This window comes from Ciconia boyciana, chromosome 14 (assembly GCF_034638445.1).
Source record: "Ciconia boyciana chromosome 14, ASM3463844v1, whole genome shotgun sequence".
Lineage (NCBI taxonomy): Eukaryota > Metazoa > Chordata > Aves > Ciconiiformes > Ciconiidae > Ciconia > Ciconia boyciana.
Window position 1 is genome coordinate 16,306,361 of NC_132947.1, and position 20,517 is coordinate 16,326,877.

The window sequence follows — 20,517 nt, forward strand, 5'->3', positions numbered from 1 at the left end:
ACAAAGTTTCCTTCCCCCTGGATATTAGTTACAGTTCCATTCATGCATACAGTTCCTTTAGCCGAGTAATACTGTACTTTCAATTCATGATTGTTGATTTATCATCTTAATTGTACTGCCTTCTCTGACATTCCCATAAGCAAGCTGTGGAAGATTAATTTAGATAATATTATGATGAGGATGTGCAAAACCAGGTGGGAAGTTGAATTCCTGGAGCAGTCCTTATTAACTGTGATCATGGGATACAGAATTCATTTGTTAAGTTCTCAGATGAGAATGTCAATGGGAGCAGCTAGAAGCATGAAGCAGAATACAGGAATTCGGAAGGATCAAGGCAAATCAGAGGAGTGATATGGCAAACAGGATGCAACTGAAAAAGAGGAGGAGTGTGGTTTTACATTTAGAGATGAATCATCTACACAACCACACAAGGATGAGTGACTGGCATGGTCACGGTTGCAGGGACTTATGTTTTTCCTGGAAGGTGCTGCTTAATAGAAATGAAAGCAGCTCTTGGCCTTTAGCTTATCCCAGACTTGTAGCAGCAAGGGCTCCTGCTTATCAGACTTTGATGTGTGGGCACTTGCAGGCAATTGAAGCCGTTTTTGGAGTCATTGTCTTTTAGTGGTACATTCTGTGTAGCTGCTTGCAGGCCAAATGGCCCCTCTTGGCTGCTTAGACGCAGCGTTTGGTGACTGAGTTACATGTCAATGCAGGCAGTCTCAGTATCCCAATTGTTTACCTTACCAGAAGGAACACCAAAGGTGACTTTGCTCTACTTTCTCCAAATCTTGGGCTTTTTTTACTTGAAATGTGCTGTAGAAACAGCCAAGAGAACTTTAAACTGCCCATCTCAAGACTCACAGCCACTGACATACGTTGCTCACTGTAGGCAGCAAAGCTTGTGCCTGAAAGAGGGTAAACAGACTTGGCCGTGCTGGGATCTCTTTGCCTTGGCTGCCTCAGTGCCTTACCTAACTTGGCTCAAGCATGGAGGTGCTGCATGAAATCCATTATTAACTGGCCAAATCAAGTATTTCCTAGCCTTTATATGAAAATAATAATATATATGTACGTATCTCCAACAGCAGCTTGAAAAGGATTCCTGAGTGGCTGAAAGTAAGTTCTGTCAGTTTAAATATCCACATTACCCATGACTGCTCTTACAGCCCTCTGACAACTCAAACATTTGTTTAATCCAGGATAATTACAGGAAGTAAATTTTAATCTCCAGTTTAACATTGCAAATCATATCAATAATAATCCTAGGCAAATCTTCTTCATGGTCTTTTAAAAGACCATTGCTGTTATGCATGTTTTCAACACCATACCACTAAAAATGTGGTGTCTGCCAACCCACTGCAGATGTTACCTTATAGCTATATAGATACAGCTGTTTATAGCTATTAGCTATATTCCTCTGTTGGTAGTGACAATACTTGCTCTGTCACCATCACTGCAAATAGCAGTCAGTGTTCCTGTGCAGTCCAGATTTCATTCCAAAGCTTATGTGTACCAGGCACCATGCTGGTCAGGAAATGCACTGAAGCAGTAGTAGAAGGCTTAAAGTGGAGCAGGATTGATTTAGGGAAGACATTTCGAGAACTTTTTAAATGCTAAAGCAAGGTAAGTACTGAGGTATCCATGCCCTGCGAGGGATCACCAGAATTTTTTTCTTTCAGCATGCACAGAGTTGAGCTCTAAGAGCCTATCATCTGCATGTAGTGTGGCATTGTAAGTGGGAGTGTGCCCAAGGGCAGCCACTTCAGCTTCTTCAGGAAACAACCCCAGCTGACAAGTTATTCCCGTAGTAACTAGTGTAACTCAACTTCACATCAAGTTTGATTATTTTGCAGTTCACAGGATTCATCTTTCGGTATCCTCTCTTCCAGGTACTCTCCCACACTGTACAGCTTCACACCTGTATTAAGTTCTCTCAGTAAATGTAGGATTACCACTGTGACTGCTCTTTAGATATTGGCAAGAAATGCTGAGATTTGCTAACAGCAAGTAAACAAGTATTGTAATCATTACAACAAACATGTCCTCAGAGATCCTGGTGGGTTCCTGCAGAGGCTTCTTTGGAAAGCTTCTTGTTCAGGGCTTCTGAAGAAAAGCCAACCAAAAAGAGTGCCAGTGTTTACAGTGTTACACTGCCAAAACCAGTACAGGAGACGAGACCTCATGAGTTGCTTTCAGTGCCAAATCAGTGCAGGAGCTTCTGCAGAAGTTCTGGAGGGAAAGGGCCTGAGCCACCTTCTGGAAAGGCTTCTGTTAGCCACAGAGGAGAGGAACTGGATGGATTTTTCTCTGTGATTCCATCACAAGGACTAGCATTGTTTCAGTGGGCATCTACCTGAACAACAGAGCGAGCACTCCTGAAGCCACCATCTAGACATCACATATGTTCAGGAACCTGAGCAGGTTTTTCAGGACAGCCTAAAACTGTCTAAGCTGACTAATGTGAATGTTCAGCAAGGATCTCAGGGAGAAAGTTTTTATTAGAGTAGCTAATTTTGGAGAAGAGTGTTGCTGGTAGCCAGTGAGCATGACAGCCTGTTGTACCTGTTGGTGGGGGGCATGCATAGCTTTGAGCTGACATTTAATCTGCTGGTCAGTGTGTTGAAAGTGGTGTCTTCACTGGAGATTTACTGTTTTCTATCCCAGCAATATTAATATCACAAGCCTTCTTGATTCTTTTGACATTTGTATCCCCGTTCCTAAAGATGGAATCCTCTCTCTCACCTCTACATTTACAGTGTAATTCAGTTGCATAAACATAGGCATTTAGCCAAGCGTTGAGAGAACCACTCTCCTGTCACAGCTTGAGCTATTCTTGTTAAGAAATCAGGTGCGCCAAATTAATTTGAGCTTGAACTTGAATGTCCTGGTACTCTCTTTATTCCTGCTATGAGTACAAAGTTCTTAAAATTGCCCAGGCACCTACAGATTTTCTGCCATAGCAGTGCCTCTGTTTGGAGTCTGTCCCATTTAGATCACTGACCCTTGCCTTTATCCATTTGGTCCATCTTAGGTGTCTTATGGAGGGTGTCCCATGCTTCTGATACTTGATGCCTTTACTGTCGCATCTGAGTACTTGAATCTGCTCACTTGTCTTGAATACCCTAGAAGCCATTAGAGGTACAATATGGAAGGTTTCTTCTCTTAAAAACGCAGTTACTGAGCGAAGTCATACTTTATGGACTGTGTCTAGCTAGAACAGGCAGTTCTTCTACAGACTGTCTCAAGGAATAGATGTATGGCTTTCCCTGTTCACATTCCTGGATCTTGGAGGGATGAGTGTCTTTCAAAGCTCTAAATAATTTGACCTTGAATGAGAAACAGAATTCAAGTATCATGCTTTTCATTCTCAGCTTCTGGAACTTAGTTTGCAGACTAGTGCTCTAGGTCTCCAGTCAGATGCTTTAGGTCTCCACTCAATTTAAACTCCTACACAAGGGATTATGCACATGCTTCCCCCCATCACTGTCATATTTTTCCCAGCATCTCTTTCTCTTTCTTCCTCTTTGAACCAGGGGAAGGTTGAAGTGGCCACAGTGTGAACCAGGTAAGGGAACAGCTGTAGCCAAATGTTGTTTGTCTTTCTCTTCCTTTCTCCTGACCTGGTTTAGCTTAGAGCCGCCCCAGCCCTTGGGCCCAAATGAAAGAGTAGGTAGAAATGGGCAGCTGGGGCAGGAAAAAGGGCTGCTGCCCTTTCAGCTGCAAGATGCACATCTTGATCATAAAACCACAGCAGACCTATTGTATATCTACATTCTGGGTAGAGTTTTATTTCTTCAAACCTATCTGTTACTCTCTGCCTGCTGTTCTCCTATCCTTTTTTTCTTCCTGCTCTTTGACGCTATTTTGGTGACTGGAAGAAGGGAAACATTGTGCCCATCTTTAAAAAGGGTAGAAAGGATGACCCTGGGAGCTACCAACCTGTCAGCCTCACCTCTGTGCCTGGGAAGATCATGGAACAGATCCTCCTAGAAGCTATGCTAGAGCACATGGAGGACAGGGAGGTGATTCAAGACAGCCAGCATGGCTTCACCAAGGGCAAGTTCTGCCTGACCAACCTAGTAGCTTTCTACAAGAGACTTACCACATCAGTGGACAAGGGAAAAGCAATGGATGTCATCTATCTGGACTTCTGTAAAGCCTTTGACACAGTCCCCCACAACATCCTTCTCTCTAAATTGGAGAGAAGCAGGTCGAGGGAGGTGATTCTGTGCCTCTGCTCTGGTGAGACTTCACCTGGAGTACTGCGTCCAGCTCTGGAGCCCTCAGCACAAGAAGAACATGGAGCTGTTGGAGCGGGTCCAGAGGAGGGCCACGAAAATGATCCAAGGGCTGGAGCACCTCTCCTACGAGGACAGGCTGAGAGAGTTGGGGTTGTTCAGCCTGGAGAAGACAAGTCTGCGGGGAGACCTTATAGCAGCCTGCCAGTACTTAAAGGGGGCCTATAGGAAAGATGGGGACAGACTTTTTAGCAAGGCCTGTTGTGACAGGACAAGGAGCAATGGTTTTACCCTAAGGGAGGGCAGATTTAGACTGGATTTAAGAAAGAAATTTTTTACAATGAGGGTGGTGAGGGACTGGCAGAGGTTGTCCAGAGAGGTAGTGGAGGCCCCATCCCTGGAAACATTCAAGGTCAGGTTGGATGGGGCTCTGAGCAACCTTATCTAGTTGAAGATGTCCCTGCTCTTGCAGGGGGGTTGGACTAGATGACCTGTAAAGGTCCCTTCCAATCCAAAACATTCTATGATTCTATGATTCTGTGATTTTCATCCAGAAAGCTTTTCTTGTTCCTTAGCTGGATCTTTCTGCAAAGCCAGCTTCACTTTTGTCAGCAGTGCATGGTTGAAACCAGTGATGTTCAGAGTTTAACAAGAATGGAGTGTGGTGTTTGGGGCCCCCAGTACACGAAAGGTGTCAGCAAACTGGGAAGAGTCCAGTGCAGGAGCATGGAGGTGATAAGGGATTGGAACAAGAAGAAACCAGGGGAACTGGGCTTGTTCAGCCTAGTGAGGAGGAGGAGCATGGGGTGGGGAAGAAGTATCTAATAGCAGTCTTCTACCTGAGAAGAGAGGACAGAGCCTCACTCTTCTTGGAGGTGAACAGAGAAAGGAACAAAAGGCCATGGACACAAGCTGCAACAAGGAAAACCCCATCTGGGCATATGGAAAAAAATTCTTCACTAACAGAGTGGTCCAACTCTGAAGGCTGCACCTGGAGAGGTTGTGGAGACTCCATTCTTTGAGACTTTCAGAACTTGGCTGTATGATGCCCTGAGCAGCCTGATGTAGTTTTGAGATTAGCCCTGCTTGAAGCAGAAAGTTAAACTTGATGACCTCCAAACATGCCTTTCAATCTAAATTTTTCCATAATTCTTTAGCATTGCCAAACAGATAGAATTTTAGTTCCTAGAACTTAAGAGCGGATTGCAGTTACTTCTCACGGCAACTCTGAGCTGTAAAAAGGTATTCAGCTCATAAAATTCTCTTTTCTATCACCAAATTCCTTTCTAAAAACAGGAATCTTTTAATATTGAGATCCTTCATGAAGGAGGACTGGTGATGCTCATAGATGCATAAAGGGGTACCTGGCAATATTTTTGGCCAGATATTTGATGCTTTTGAAGTACCACCTCTTATTGTCATTTTTTTTTTTAATGCAAGAATGTACAAGGTTTCTGTAAGCATTCACTAGATTAACCATATAAACATTGAATGTATGTTAGGATACATTATATAACAGATCCCCTAGTATTAAGCAGTATGTGTAAGTAGGTTTGGTATTTTTTTAACCTGGTCAGGTAGTTCTTTATTATCAAACACTTCCAAGTGTTTCCAATCACTTCGGAAACATTGCCGACTAAACATTCTTCATCCTATTTGATTTGTTTGATTCGATCACAATTGCGATATTTTAGGTGGAGGGAGGAGACTAAGAGGAATGAAGAATATCCAGTTGTTGCTTTTTTTTTTCTTTGAGATTTGTATTGCTATCCACTTTTCTAGGTTGACTCTCTACTATCTACTTGCAACCCACTTACCTGACTTGTACAGGTACAGTGCATGCTTGCGGAAAAAGAAGACACAGCTTCCCTTAACCCCTGTACCTTCACCCAGCATATTGCCAGAAGTTGGTAGTCTTTTATCCTTGATCAGTTCCTGTTTCCTCTGCATTTTGCCTTGCTTTCTGTCTCATTTCTTTCTTAATTTACCATTTGTTTCATGTTCATTTTCTATGGAAATGCTGAGGCCAGCAAAGACAATTTACAAAGTATCAATATAATGAGCAACTTGACAGAGAGTGCATGTACTCACAACACAGTACACATACAGTCTTTGTGCTATTTGGCTGTTAAATACTTTTTTAATTTTCTTTCTCTGATTTCTCAGGTACAGAACATCTCCACATCTAAAGAGTTTTGTTTTAACAAATGGCATTTTGAATTCATCATTATTTTTCAGGCTTCTGACACTATTGTTGAAAATGAGCATCAGTATTTTTCAGAGCTGCTTTGAAGTTACTCATGTGTCCTTTAACACAGAAGACCTGTTATCTGAAAGACTAACATAGATGTTGGCAGTCAAGTGGGGCATAAATTGTATTAAAATTTCAATTTATACTACCAGGCCTTTTTATGATACTTCACTCCACTAGATCATGCTGTTGGTCAGTTCTTTTGTTCATTGAAGACGACCAGTTCAGTATTTAGTCTCTAGAACATACCTATTTAACATTGGTTTCATCTTGTAACTGCTTAGAGAGACTTGTTCCCATAAGCCAGAGTTCTCTAAAATCATATGCTAATATTGAAGCAAATCTGAGCAAGCATATAGACACATGGTCTTAAAACAGCCAGCCACAGTAAAAAGAAATCAAATCAGGCAGCTTATATCAGCAACAGTTTGAGATTACATCCCTGTCATGTCAATCCAACATAGAAGGCCATAAATAGAGAACTTGCAAATTAATTTTTTTTACAAAAGTAAAGTGAAGAGAGAAAGCCCACCAGCACACATGGAAGACTTCTGTCTTCAGATTCTTCTTCTTCGCTACTGGACAGCATCTCTGTAAGTAGTGCTTTCTTTTGTTGTATATGCTGTCATTATACAAACGTAGAAGTGGCATTACAGTAGTGCTATGCTAGTGCAGTCTGGATTTTAAAGGTTTGCAGTATTGACAGTGCTAGTTTTTGATTACAGCTGAAATTCATTAATAAGGATCACCTGCCAATTCCGCTTTCAAAACAATGTACTTGTAAATACACCCGATGTTCACAGTGTTCTATAAAGAAAATTATTATCCATTGCTTTTGTCAGTAATTGTTTAATACACAGAGTATGAATACGGTTATGTAGGTATTTGGAATCCTATTGATTTCTGTATAATCAAATTTTACTTCTTTCCACACAGAATGAGATGTTCTGAGATTCGTAGGAAGGAGCCAGTAGGGATCAAAATGATGTGTCATTCCCTTAAAAAGGAAGAAAAAAAACAACTGTAAAAAAGGCAGGTCGTGAGAATCAAGGTGAGCCAAAAAGTCTTTTTGCTGCCTTCCTTTGTAAAGCAGAAACAGGTGATGTGAAGTGAGCCAAAACACAGCAGTATCACTAATAAACTTCCTGCATTCCACTTGCGGAAGGGAAGAGGAGTAAAATAACAGGCGTTCAGGAAGAGAAAAAATGAAAAATAGATGAATTCTTGAAAAGAGTTTGCTGGTCATTGCAGTCAGAGGTGGATTGCAGCATCAGCAGTGAAATGACACCCAATACTCTAGATTTTGACATCAAAACCAAGTGGCAAAGTTGGGAATTGTTTAAACTACATTTTTTTTTCTCTCCTGTTTCTGAAGAAGAGCACAAGATTTGAACACAGTTTAACTAGTATTGCCTTCTCTACCCAAATCCACCAAGAATACCACTTTGCGGGGGGAATGTCTCTTACATCCCAGTTCTCTTACTTCTCAGTCCTACTCAGTCTTTACAGTCCCATCAGGAACCTTCTGTGTCAGGGGAAGACAAAGACAGTGAGTCGCCTGTCCTAGGTAGAAAACACTCTTTGTGGCAAAGAGGTACCCTCATAGCTTCCAGAACAGCACTTTCTCTGTTGCCAGTACCAGGAGTTAAATATAATTTCAACCTGACTGGCAAAAAAGAATCCCAGATAGCACAAACTGGTTTGTAGCCACACTGCCTACGCCAGGACCTGTGTGGAACACACTGGGCCAGCCTTCTAACTGTTTCAAAATGCCTCCTTTTTTTTTTTTTTTTTTTTAATTTGTAGTTACCTTCCAGTTGTTCCACGGCTGGATAAAGTATTAAATTCTGTCTGTAGACCCTGCTGTATTTAAATACTTCTAAAAAATAAAAGCACCAGCATAGCTTCTTTTCAAGACTGATGGAATGAAAGCCATATCTACATTTTCCCTGTCTTTATGAGTATTTTTCTTTTCTTTACCATCTGTTCTACCAAATTAGGGAATGATATGCTAATGTAGGCAAATATGAGTTTTCATTTTGGGATTGGTAATTCTTTTTTATTATTGCTTATTGAATTACACCCTACACTTGTGAAAGATACAGGAAAATTTTTCAGCAGAACACTCGTATTCCATTCAGTGTCAGGCTGCTGAGCTAGCTGAAGCAGTCACAACTTCCCCTCTCTCTGGCTGCCCGCTCTTGCCTCCACATCACTCAGTCAGTTTTGGTCTCACCATTCCAGAAAAATATAAAATATTTTTTCTGTGAATTTCTACAGGAGATTGTCCCCATAGTGCCATCTGTGCAGATGTCAGATAAAGCACAGCTTGCAACATTAATCAGGTCTGTAACACACCTAACAAACCTAGTTTGCACACTGCCTTTCGGGGACAATAAGGCAAACTACCTGTCCTTCATGATGATTGGTAACATAATGTGGTTCTTTGTCCTTCTGCAGTCACTTGATCTCACGGAGATCAGTTTGTTAACATGGCTGTGGTACAATTTCTGTTAAGACTGCGTATCACTTATTCTTCTTTCTCCAGTGAAGCTGTTTAAAGACACTCTTAAGAGTTTTCATTAAGTTCTTAATATATTCATTGCTACATTTATAATGATAATAGTTTATGAACAAAATGAAACCTATATTTCTTTTTAACATGTATTTTCTTCCTTTCTAGGTAGAAAAGCTGTTTTCCACAACTCATTTGATGCAAACAAATGGAAGAGCAGTATCACCACGTCTTCAGAAGATTGAAAAGCTTTTCTTGAGCAGAGTGTGTTGTGGAAGTGAATGGAAGAGTACAGACAAATCATCTGTTCTTCTTTTTGATAGTTCAGACTTCAGTACCAGGTCTGAAGATGCAAGAACCAAGGCATAGCTTAGAGTAGCCCTAAAGCTTCTTTAAGTTGTGCTTGGAAAACTATTGTCTCTGCGTGGCTGTTGGAGTGGAAGGGATCATTTTAGTGTATTTAAAGCATGTTTAGTTCACACCATCTTTTCTGTAATCATCTTAGGCATGCTATTGTTACAACCAATGATCTGACTTCTTCAGTATCATTCTTACTTTAATAAAACTTCAAAATTTAACCTTCATATGTCTTTTTAATTATGTCTGAGTAAACTGCAATAAGTAGATGTGTTAGCATAATGATACAGTTCATAAAGTATAAAACTAATATGACAAAGATCAGAGAGTGACAGTTGCTTTTCTATTATTAATCAGATATACAATATTATTTGTACTTCTGTTGTCTTAGAAGCTCTGTCCTGGATTTACACTCCACTGTGCTAGGAGCCCTACGGAGTCTACCTACACTCCTTACAGCTATATATACAGCTATCGTGCTCCGGGATAAATACTGATAGTAATATCACAACATTGCCATAATAGTATCCCTGTGACCTATTACTGATAGGCATTTAAATGAGTGGTTTTGCTGACCTATAGCAATTGGCTACCCTACTATGCAATGAGTTACTTAACCAAATAAAGAAAAGGTTTTGATATGGATTTTCATAATTAAAATGAATGAAACTGTACAAGAAGGCATGTGCTAGCAGTTTCACAAAGAAAAACCTTTCTCAAGATGTCTGTTACCTGATTTAACAGCCATTTTTCCAGCTGAAGATGAAAATCAAAGAAGCATTAGTGGTGGAGTATATGACTAGAAGGAAGATCATATGGCTAGAAGGAAGATCAGTTTATCTGTGACTACAGTGTTCTCTGTGTTGTTGCAATAAAACCATGTGTTTCTTATCTCTGCAGGGAAAGGTAGTATATTATAAACAATTTGAGAGTGCTTAAGCAAAGAGCTGGTTTTAACGTGATTATATTGCAATTTATCTTAAGTAAGGTAGCTCAACTGGGAATATATCAGCTAACAGGAGGTTTATTCTGAACATAAACTTAGATTACTTTTAAGGAAGAAAATTCAACTAAAAAGTATGTTTCAAGTTGTGTGTATTCTGTGTCTGGTGTGTGCATGGGAGGTATAGAGCTATTAAACCGAATGTAAGATAAGCAGTGTGTTCACCTGGTTTGGCATCATGATAATGGGCGACGCTTTTATATTATTATAGGTGTGTCCTCAATTATAACTTTCTCTGGTGATAACATTGTTTTGATAAGGAAAACACGTCAGCAACTTTAAAGCTAAATTAACTGTGTTTGTTTATGTTTTAGCATGGCAGGTCAAACTATTTCAATCAATGAACCAACTTACAAAACTGTCCCTGGTTTTAAAGGGTCATCCTCTCTCTGGTGCTTATTGGTGGACTTTTGGATGCCTCCTGAGAATCGGGATGGAGAAAACTCAGGCAGGTCTCTGACCAGGCCTGTTTATTTTGTACAGATGGTGCAAATGAGAAAAAATTGTTGGATTTCTCTTGGGACCTTTCCCTGCAAATGCAAAGCAAGGGTAGTCAGTTCCTTCTTCACCTTACTGTCCTAGCCAGGTGGCTGAATACACTGAATACAAGTTTTACTTGTTACTTGTCTTGGGGGAGAGGGTTGAACAGGAAATTAAGGAACTTTATATGATTGCCTGACCTTGTTTCCGTATGAGTAGCAAAGTATCAAGCTAGGCTATTAATTCTCCCTTCTGAATCTTGCTCCAAGAAGATGGACATTATTAAGAGTGCTGTTTGGACAAGAACTGTGGAGAACATGAAGGTCAGAGACCTTACTGCATGTTTAAGAACTAACAGAAACCATTTGAGAGGTACGGGCTCCTTTCAAGACTCCTGCAGATCAGCTGAGTGGACAGTTTCCAAAGGGCAGCCAAACAGCAGTAACAGTACACAAAGAGCCATCACAGCTCCAAGCTAGGGGCTGTGGGAGAAGTACGCTGTCAGGCAGTAGTTTTATACCTTGATATTTTCTTTTCAGAGCAAATCCCAGCCCACTCTTTGAAAAGAAAATGAACAATGTGTTGTCTTCCACCCTATGAAACTCCCTACCATTTATGAAAATAAAGGGAACTTCTTGCTTAACAATATTATTGATGTAAACTGACCCCTCAAGTGAAATAAGATGATGAATCCAGAGCTGGGTTTTTGAGCACTCTGTGCTTACAAAATGGTCTTAGACTTTTTTTTTTTCCTGTCTCCTCTTCCCACAAAATGCATGCTGTCCACTTGCCCTCTGAGAATGACTTAGCTGCTTTCAGACTTGGGACCCTATTATAGAATATAGCAGGGTGGAGACGGCAGATGATATGGGCATGCTGGAAGGAAGAGAACTATGGATGTGTCTGGGAGGAGGCTAGAACAAAAAGAAAGGTAAGGGGATGAAATAGTGGTGAGAAATCTTTGGCCAGGGCAGGGAGCAGGAGAGGGAGCTATGTCTGCTAGTGCCATTCCACTGCCTTTCAGCAAAGGTTTTGAGATGAGAAGCAACCACAGCATTGAGAATCAGAGTATTTGTTGAGAAGTGAGAGGAACTTCTTGTCCTACTTTCTGTGGAAGTCACTTCATTTCCTAGAAATTCTCTTTAGCTCCACTTCATCTGCTCCAGCCACCACCTCCCAGCACATTGCTACTCCAGTTTGAGGGGCCTCCTAGCAATGTGTCCTCTCTTAGGAGGATAGCTTTTCCACTGACCTGTCCTCTGTGGCTGTGATAGAACTGGGAAGGTTCATTTCTTAGTGAGTCCCTTACCTCTAGATGCAAGGAAGCAGAGCTTCTCGGCCAAAATTTTCTATGCTCTGTGGCATCCTCGCACACCACTGTCAGTCAAAATGGTGTTTTAAAACTGGACAGCAGCAGCTGTTTTCCGCAGTTGTCTATATTTCAAGGTATAGGTATTTCATAGGGATAACTAGGAAAAGGTGCCTTTCTGTTCAATAGTGGAAGAGCTGGTCGGCCTGACCACCATGGTTGTTGGCATACTTCCTCAGGTATGAGCCTTCATCTTTCTGGGCTTGCTGATCATCTCAGAACTCTTCCTAGTTGTCTCACTGGTGATCTGCTGGACCTGATACTTAAAAAGGAAGAACTGGTGGGTAGTGTGAAGATCAGTAGCATCCTTGACTGCAGTAACCATGAGATGGTGGAGTTCAGGATATGTATCAGAGGGGTCGATAGTGAGGTCAGTGCTGTTTAATATCTTCATGAATTACCTCGATGCAGCAGAGTGCACCCTCAGCAAGTTCGAAGATGATACAAAATTTGGAGGAGTGGTTGATATACTAAATAGTAATGCTGTCATTCAGAGAGACCTCGAGAGGCTGGAGAAATGGGCTGACAGGAACCTAATTAAGTTGAGCAACAAGAAATGCAAAGCCCTGCACCTGGGCTTTGTTGGTGGCCGACAGACTGAAAAGCAGCTTTGCAGAGAAGGACCTGGGGGTCCTGGTTGGCACGAAGTTGAACAAGAGTCAGCAATGTGCCCCTGCAGCACAGAAGGCAAACAGTGTCCAGGGCTGCATTAAGGAAGAGCATTGCCAGCAGGTCAAGGGAGATGATCCTTCCTTTCTACTCAGCACATCTGGAGTGCTATGTACAGTGCTTCCCAATACAAGAAACTTGAAATTCAAAACCTGACTGGACACAGTCCTGGACAACCTGTTTTACTTGACTTTGCTTGAGCTGGGGGATTGGACTAGACAATCTCCAGAGGTGCCTTCCAACCTCAACCATTCTGTGAGTCTGTGATTCTGTTTTCCAGCTGCAAAGTGGGCTGGCATTTGTTTTGGGCAGAAACAAGTGATTGAAGGCTCTTTAAAACTAATTTAAATGAAGATAGTGTCTGATCTTATGCTCCTGATAAAGGTTTAGCACACAGAGGAAAGTAACTTACATAGAGACAAGTTCTAGACATGCTGTCAGTACAAAGACTCTTAAGATACTTCAGCAAGGAGTAAAATACCACCAAATTGGTGAGGGAAAAAGTCTCTAAGTAGTTAGCATGGGCACAGCCCGTGAGCCCATGACTTTCTCATGAAAGTCAGCTCTGCAATGAGTGACTTTTACCATGGACTTCCATGCATGAGTAATTGTGGTAGCAGTGAAAATTATGCTTTCATGAGCATTTAAGGAGAATAAACCCATTTAATTTTCAACAGGACTTTGAGTCTTTGAATCCCTTTTGAAAACTGGGTGCATTTCTAAGCTTGTGAATCCCTTTTGAAAACTGGGTGCATCTTCTAAGCTTGAGTGTTTTTGAAAACCCATGAAGAGTGATTAGTCCTCCAAACTTAACCATGATACTACTTAATGCATTTTATATTATGCTGTTGAACATTTTATTGACTTGTTCTGCACACACCAGATTTTTCAGCAACAGATGAGAAAAAATTATTAAGTAAGTCCCCATTTGGATTTCCTGAATACAGAAAATCTGGAATTTTAAATACATATATGGCTGAATTTTATCCCACATGTTTTTGGAAATTTGTATTTGAACAAATGTATTCAAACCTTTATCTGAAATGCATTTGTGTATTTTAATGTCTTGCATATTCAGGTGCTTACGCCCTCCAACTCAAATGTTCAGACAATTTAACCATTTTGGTGTGGTACGTATGACCAGTTGAGAACTGTTTGTTACTGACTTTAGGTATCCTGAGATGCTGGCAAAGCACCCTGCTCTGAAGACTTGCAGACCCCTGAACCTATGTTGTCACATTTTTATGGGTAACAGTGAAGCAATAAGTATTTAAAAAGTGGAGATAGTTCTACGTGAATCACTGTTGCAACTCGTGTCCCAAGGAGAGTGCAGCTGTGTACACAGAACTGAACTTTGTTACCTCTAAGATAGGTGCAGTTTGGAGATGTGGGGAACGGAGGTACGCTGTTCGGAGGTGCTGCAAAGCAGCCACTGAGCTGCCACTGCCAACTGTTTTCTCCCGTGTCTGATTGCAGGTGTTCTTGGTTTGTGCCGTGCCAAAAAAAGCAGAGAACCCTGATTCAGGCAGAATTGAGGCATTTTATTGGCATGGGGAGACTCTTACATCTGTCTTTGTTGGCTGTATCTTCATCCCTCACACAGCATTGCCTGTGTCACCTCCCATGTCAAGGTGCCCTCACGGAATAGGACATCCAGGAACCACACTAGATCGAGGAGACGAGTGTCCCAGATCCATGGGACTGAAGAGGAGTGTATGCCTGTAACATATAGATAAAGTTGAAGGTACCCCTACTTCGCACTCCCACCACCTTCTGGACCAGACAGGGCTCCTCAGCCCTTTTTCTTCCTGTCAGGAGCATGTCCCTTCTTTCCTCCTTCCTCCTTCTTCCTCCTGCCATTGGGATCCAACCCAACCTTTCCCTATGTGGCTCTGCCTCCTGCAGGATGGTGCTACCTGTGCTCACCTCCTCCCGCAGACATGGCAGTGCCAGGAGTCGAGCAAAGTGAAAGCATGTTGAGGAGCCTGTGCTAGAGGAGATGGGGTTGTCCCAGGTACTACACGTGGTACGGCGGGTGTTAGCCCTGGTCTTCCTGTCCTTCCTCCTGCCTTGCCAGATGCCTTACAGATCTCCCCTAGGATTTGGTGGTCCAGGTCAGATCAGAGCATGGCACCAGAGGACCCAGAAGGGGGACAAAGCTCCCTTCCTTCCTAACCTGTACCCTTGTTGATTAGGAGTCTCTCACCTCTCCTGGCAGGACTCAGATAAGGAGGCAACGGTATCAGAGCAGCCTATTTCGTTGGCCATTTTCTGTAAACTCTCTACAAAAGAGTCTACAGTCAGTATCCTTTCACTCCAGGCAGCTGCCTGTTTTACCTGGTCTGAGGGTGCTCATGGTCATGGGTGGTCGTGGGCTAGGAACCTGCTGCCAGTTCTGTGACAATGACTGTAAAAGCTGCACAGACTTTTGGGACTAAAACCATCTCCAGGAGCTGACCCTGGCACTGTGACCTGCTGTGCAATAGGATAGCAAAGCATTTGCTTCTTGCTTTATGAGTAAGCGGGGCTTGGGATTGCATCAGCGTGTGGTTGCGTACTAACCTGGCTGTGCCTTCCTTCCACAGGGAACGATCTCTTTCTGGTCGCAGTCCATGAGCTGGGACATGCGCTGGGTCTGGAACACTCCAATGATCCCAGTGCTATCATGGCTCCTTTCTACCAGTACATGGAAACACACAACTTCAAACTGCCCCAGGATGACCTCCAAGGAATTCAGAAAATCTATGGTGAGCAACACTATCCACTCATCTATTTACACTGAGCTCAAGTCTAGTGAGTATTTTACAGCCACAGACAGGTAGCCCCCAAAATGCTTGCAGCTGGTGGGCTGGATTTCCTACCATAGCTGAATGGGGAACCGTTTAAAGCCCTTGATCTACAGCCAGATACCAGACAACTGTCCCCGTGGCACTATCTTTGCACATCAGGATAACCAAACCTCTGTGATCTCACTGCTGCTCCATCCCTCACTATGTCCCCAATATGAAGGAGCACTAGAAAGGGAAAAAGAGGCAATTGCTGTACCCAAGGTGTGACCATTAGGAACAGCCAGTGCAAACAGAGGGGAAGAATGTGAAGAACATGGAACATCAAGGAAAGGTAAAAAGTATTTATGCACTCATTTTTTTCTCCATATATAGAAGGTAGGGAAAAGAAGTTTGGATCTGCTTAGGGAACACTTTACTTCTTTTAATCCCCGGCTGAACATTGTTGTACGACATGTGCCACAAAGATATGGGCTCAAGGAGAAAAGACAGAAAAGGAGGCAGAGGGATTATGGGAGAAAACCAAGGGGCTGGAGATGATGTGGTACCATGTGATGGGATCATGGACACCAGGGTGTGAGGACAGGGACTTCCAAGAATTATTGGCTGAAGGAGACTCTGGGAGCAGAGGGGAATGCAGGTTTTAGGAACCACAGTCAAGGGGAGACTGAACTAGAAGATGCTAATGGATACAGTCTGTGGCAGCCCATGGAAAACAGGTTTTGTCAAACATCCCTGATTTCATTCTTTGAGGAGAGTATAAGTTTGATAGAGAGGTTACTTAATCAATGTAGCATAGAGCAACTATGCTACGTAGCTATGCAACATTTGCAGCTGCTTGACATCTGGAGTCAATTAGCTCCCAGTACCAGTAGAGCAGATATTACATGAATTAGACCTGAAAAAACAACTTATAAGACAGTTGTCAGTGGGAAAGCTGGTGTTTCTAAGGGATTGCTGCTGGGATCAGTAGCAGACCTGAAACTAGTCAACGATTGCATCAGTGATCTGCCAGTGAATTTTAAATTACTGCTAATAGAATTTGAGCCAAGACCTATAAGGCTCTAAAGCAGTACAGCAAGACTTTAGAGGTCTAAACTGTATGTCAATTGTTTGCGTCTGATTTTTTTTTTCTAGGTTTTTTTTGTGACTGGCATGAGATTCATTTGTTCAAATGTAGATGCCTAAAGGAGATAAATCTCTTTCTGGGCTAGTTTCCCTGACTCCTGTCTGGGCAATGGGAAAAAACAGGCATTTGTAGAGTGCAGTTCATCCTTGCTGTAAGGCAGATACCCAAGTAAGGTCCAACATTTAAAATAAGATGGCTTGAAGTACACCAAGGGAAACTGGCTCTTTCCATTAGTGCAGCTGAAGATTTCTCTTTATTGTTCATTACCAGGATGAAGTTGCATGGCAATTGTCCTATGGTATCATTCAATTATGCATACTTTAACATAGTATATATTCAAATACTCACAGTAACAGAGACTCTGGATGGTTTTGAAATAAACTGCTGGAGTAGTAAGTATTAAACTTTCATTAAATAATATACCTAGGTTTTCATCTTTGAAAGCTGCTAAAATGTCACTATGCTGTTTCTATTTTGAAATGTTGATTTAGTTCCTGTGAACTTTGACTAATCAGAAAGAAAAAAAAATATCTTAATTTATCGCTGACAATGAAAGTGCAATCAATAAAAAAATTACTGGTTTCTCTGTTTTCAGATATGTTTCTGGAAAGGGAGCAGATAAGGAATTGACAGCCACGCTTCTTCACATTTGTGGTTCAAGCCAATATCAGCTGTGGCTGAGCTGGGGACCAGCACTCCCCCAGCACAGCTTGGGCAGGGACCCAATGCCCAGGGCTGAGTTGAAATGAGGCTCCTGGGCCCATGGGTGGGGGTGGAGGTACCGGGTGATGCTGGTCAGGGCCATTAAGACCTCAGGGTCCTGACAATTTGTGAGAGCACTGCACGGCATCTTGTGCACAGGTATGACAGAGCAGAGAGCTCAGTACTGTACTGCCTACGGCTTGGCAGTAGCACCACTACACTCCCACTTACTTTTCACTTACGTAGTGACATTAAACTTCAGCCACATACTGTGTTAAGATTCTCTGTATGCAATATAATATGCTTAAAATTTTAACTCAGCTTGAAAAAAGCAGTATGAATTAATTACTGGTGCAGGTAGTGGGTTGGGGACAGTGTTGGTGGTTGTAGAGATAACTAGTACTGCGGGGAGAAGAAGGAGCAGCTTCTGCAGTAGGAGCTTTGATTCCCCAGGTAGAGATTTCAGCCCTTAGCACAGAGTTACGGTCCAAAAACTAAAGTTTAGTTTAAAAGTAGACACAAAGAAAAGATGGAAAATGCAGGTTATGTTTCTCCCTGGAACTGGAGATATGAGAACAGATCCTTTCCTCTGAGCTTCTTACAACTGAGAAGCAGCTGCTGAAATATCCTTCTTGTAGCTTTAGCAGAACATTCAACTGATGTGTTTTATTTCCACAGTGCCAATCATCTGCTTTGTTGTGCCTAGGGAATGCCAAAAGCCCATCTACCAGACCACCTGTCCAAAAATCAAAACCTCCTGCTTTCTTGCTGCTGTGACATTCTCTACAGTGCAGCAGCATGTGCTCAATACGTATTATTTAGGAACCTACTATGCAAAATAAGTCATAGAGCCAGAGCCAATGCCTTGCCTGTAGAATCCTTTTTTAAAAATAAATTCAGTTAAAATAAATTCTAGTTTTTCATTCCACTGAAGTTGCTAGAACAAAGAACAGAGGCTCTACTAAAGCTTAAGTCCATTTTGTCTCCTTCTCTTGAGAATGGTGCGTTTCAAATGTATTTTTATGTTGTATCTGTGTTTATCCATTAGAAAAGAAATATGTCTAAACCTGTCATACAATGATTTGTTGAATTATTAAGTTATTTGCTGCTGGATTTATTTCAAAACTGACCTAAAGAGACAGTAGGTGATGTGAACTCTTGTTTGTGCTTCATGCTGGTTAGTATAAGGTCAATGTTTAAAATGTTATTTCCAGTTATGAGCTAATGATGAAAAGGCCAGCAGCTCACCGTGTGTGACAGAGTAGGCTGTAAGACAAGTCAGCAGTATTTCCATCTTCTGATAGGTGCTTCCTGTAGCATGTTCCTTGACAAAATGAGAGAAATATCATGACTGTTCTTTACATGTCTGTTTCAGAAGGATATCTCCCACTGTACTTATGTGCCCATGTCACTATTGACATGCGCAGGAGGGAATTAAACTGGAAATAATACCTTTATGTAGGTCCCCTGGATATCCTGTTAAGTTGACTGCCTCTTTTCATTTTGCTAGTCTTGAAGTCAGGGCTGCCTGTAGCTACAGTGCAGATGGAGAGAGGAGACATGCTCAGCCATGGCCTTATCACAGAGCCTGAACTGATCATCCTTCAGCACTGGTTCTCCTGTTCTTCACATCCTGCTCTAAGCACCCTTTTGCAGTAGGCTGTGAAGCAGCTTCTCATGTTAGGAGTGACTTCTGACACTATGCCTGGGGAGCAGAGGGGTTGACATGATGTGCAGGAAAAACTCATGTCCACACAGATGCTTGGAACTGATAAACCAGGCCATTACAAAGCCTAAGGTCCTTTCAAAGCCTAAGGTCACAAAGGAAAGGTCTCCTAATAGATAGACCAAAGATAGACCAAATAATTAAGCCTGGAGACAAGCTCAGGGATCTGGATCCTCCCAAATCTCTCTGAGGATGTGTCAACCTCACACATCTTTTCTGCAGCTGAAGAGAAAAGCTCCCAGTCAGTGCACATGCTGCATCCCATGAGGGCTGAGATCCAGGGTGGTCGTGAAACCACACCAGCCCCTGGCCAAAGAACTAGACAACACCAGCTCTGACATCCAGGAACCAGGGGATCAGCAGGGCATAGCGTCCATGAGCAAATAGCACCTTCTGCCGGCCTCATTACTCCTGTGCAGCAAGCACAGGTTTCATAATCTCCCTCACCTTTTCCTAATGGCGGCCCATAGAGCAATCCCAGATCCTTGTAACCTACATGTATGTGTGAGATGGCTTGTGATGAAACAGCAGAAAGACCTGATGTGAAATGCTCCACGTGGTGACACTGCATTGTGAGTGGGACTGTCAGAGCAAGCTTTGCTGTCGTCCAGAACCTGGAAACGTTAGGCATAGGACTGTTTTCTGATAATATCCTCTTGAACGTGGGGAGAGAATAGAGTAACATCCAAGACCTTATCTATAGAAGCTGCAAGACCTGGGACTTTTGGGTCCATGCCCCATGGTGCTGTGGTCGTAGGAGGGCAGGGGAAGGAAAATGCGTGGCAATAAGAGAGCTGGAGGGATCTGCCCTGGTGCCGCATCTCTGGCATGTTGCAGAGATACCAGACTCCCTCTCTATGTTGCATCCCTTCATTTGCACCTTTCCTCCTGTCCAGAGACTCTGCTGGACTCGGCAGGAAATACCAGACTCCACCTCTGGTGCATCCACTGAGTCTCACCTGCTGTATGCCAGGTCTCCATTCCCATTCCTCTGAAAAACAGGCAGGGAGTAACCGCCTGGTTCCTGGTGCTGTCCCTGGGGTCCACCTGACACCTGGAGGACTCTGCCACAGCACAGGGACTCACCTGTGCCCACATCAGCCCTGGAGCTTGAGTTGAGTGTGAGAGGAGGGAGCTGATCAGCTGCCTCCTGACGAAGGGGGAGCTGAGAGCGACCCCACCTCTTTTGGAAGGTTTTCTCAGCTGATGGAGAAACACTGCTTTATGTTATGGCTGGGCATGAAATACTTCTCTCATCCTACAGGTCTTTCTGAGTATAAAAAAATGTT

The 20,517-nt window shown here is 42.6% G+C and overlaps 1 protein-coding gene across 4 annotated transcripts in view; it reads left to right on the top strand.

Annotated features, from left to right (window-relative positions):
- Window positions 1-20,517, top strand: part of MMP24 (matrix metallopeptidase 24) — a 49,080-nt gene that overhangs the window by 15,504 nt on the left and 13,059 nt on the right. For all 4 annotated transcript variants that reach the window (XM_072879362.1, XM_072879363.1, XM_072879364.1 and 1 more), the window contains one exon: window positions 15,471-15,632. In XM_072879362.1, coding sequence (XP_072735463.1) covers window positions 15,471-15,632 — 162 coding nt within the window. The remainder of the gene's footprint in view (window positions 1-15,470; window positions 15,633-20,517) is intronic.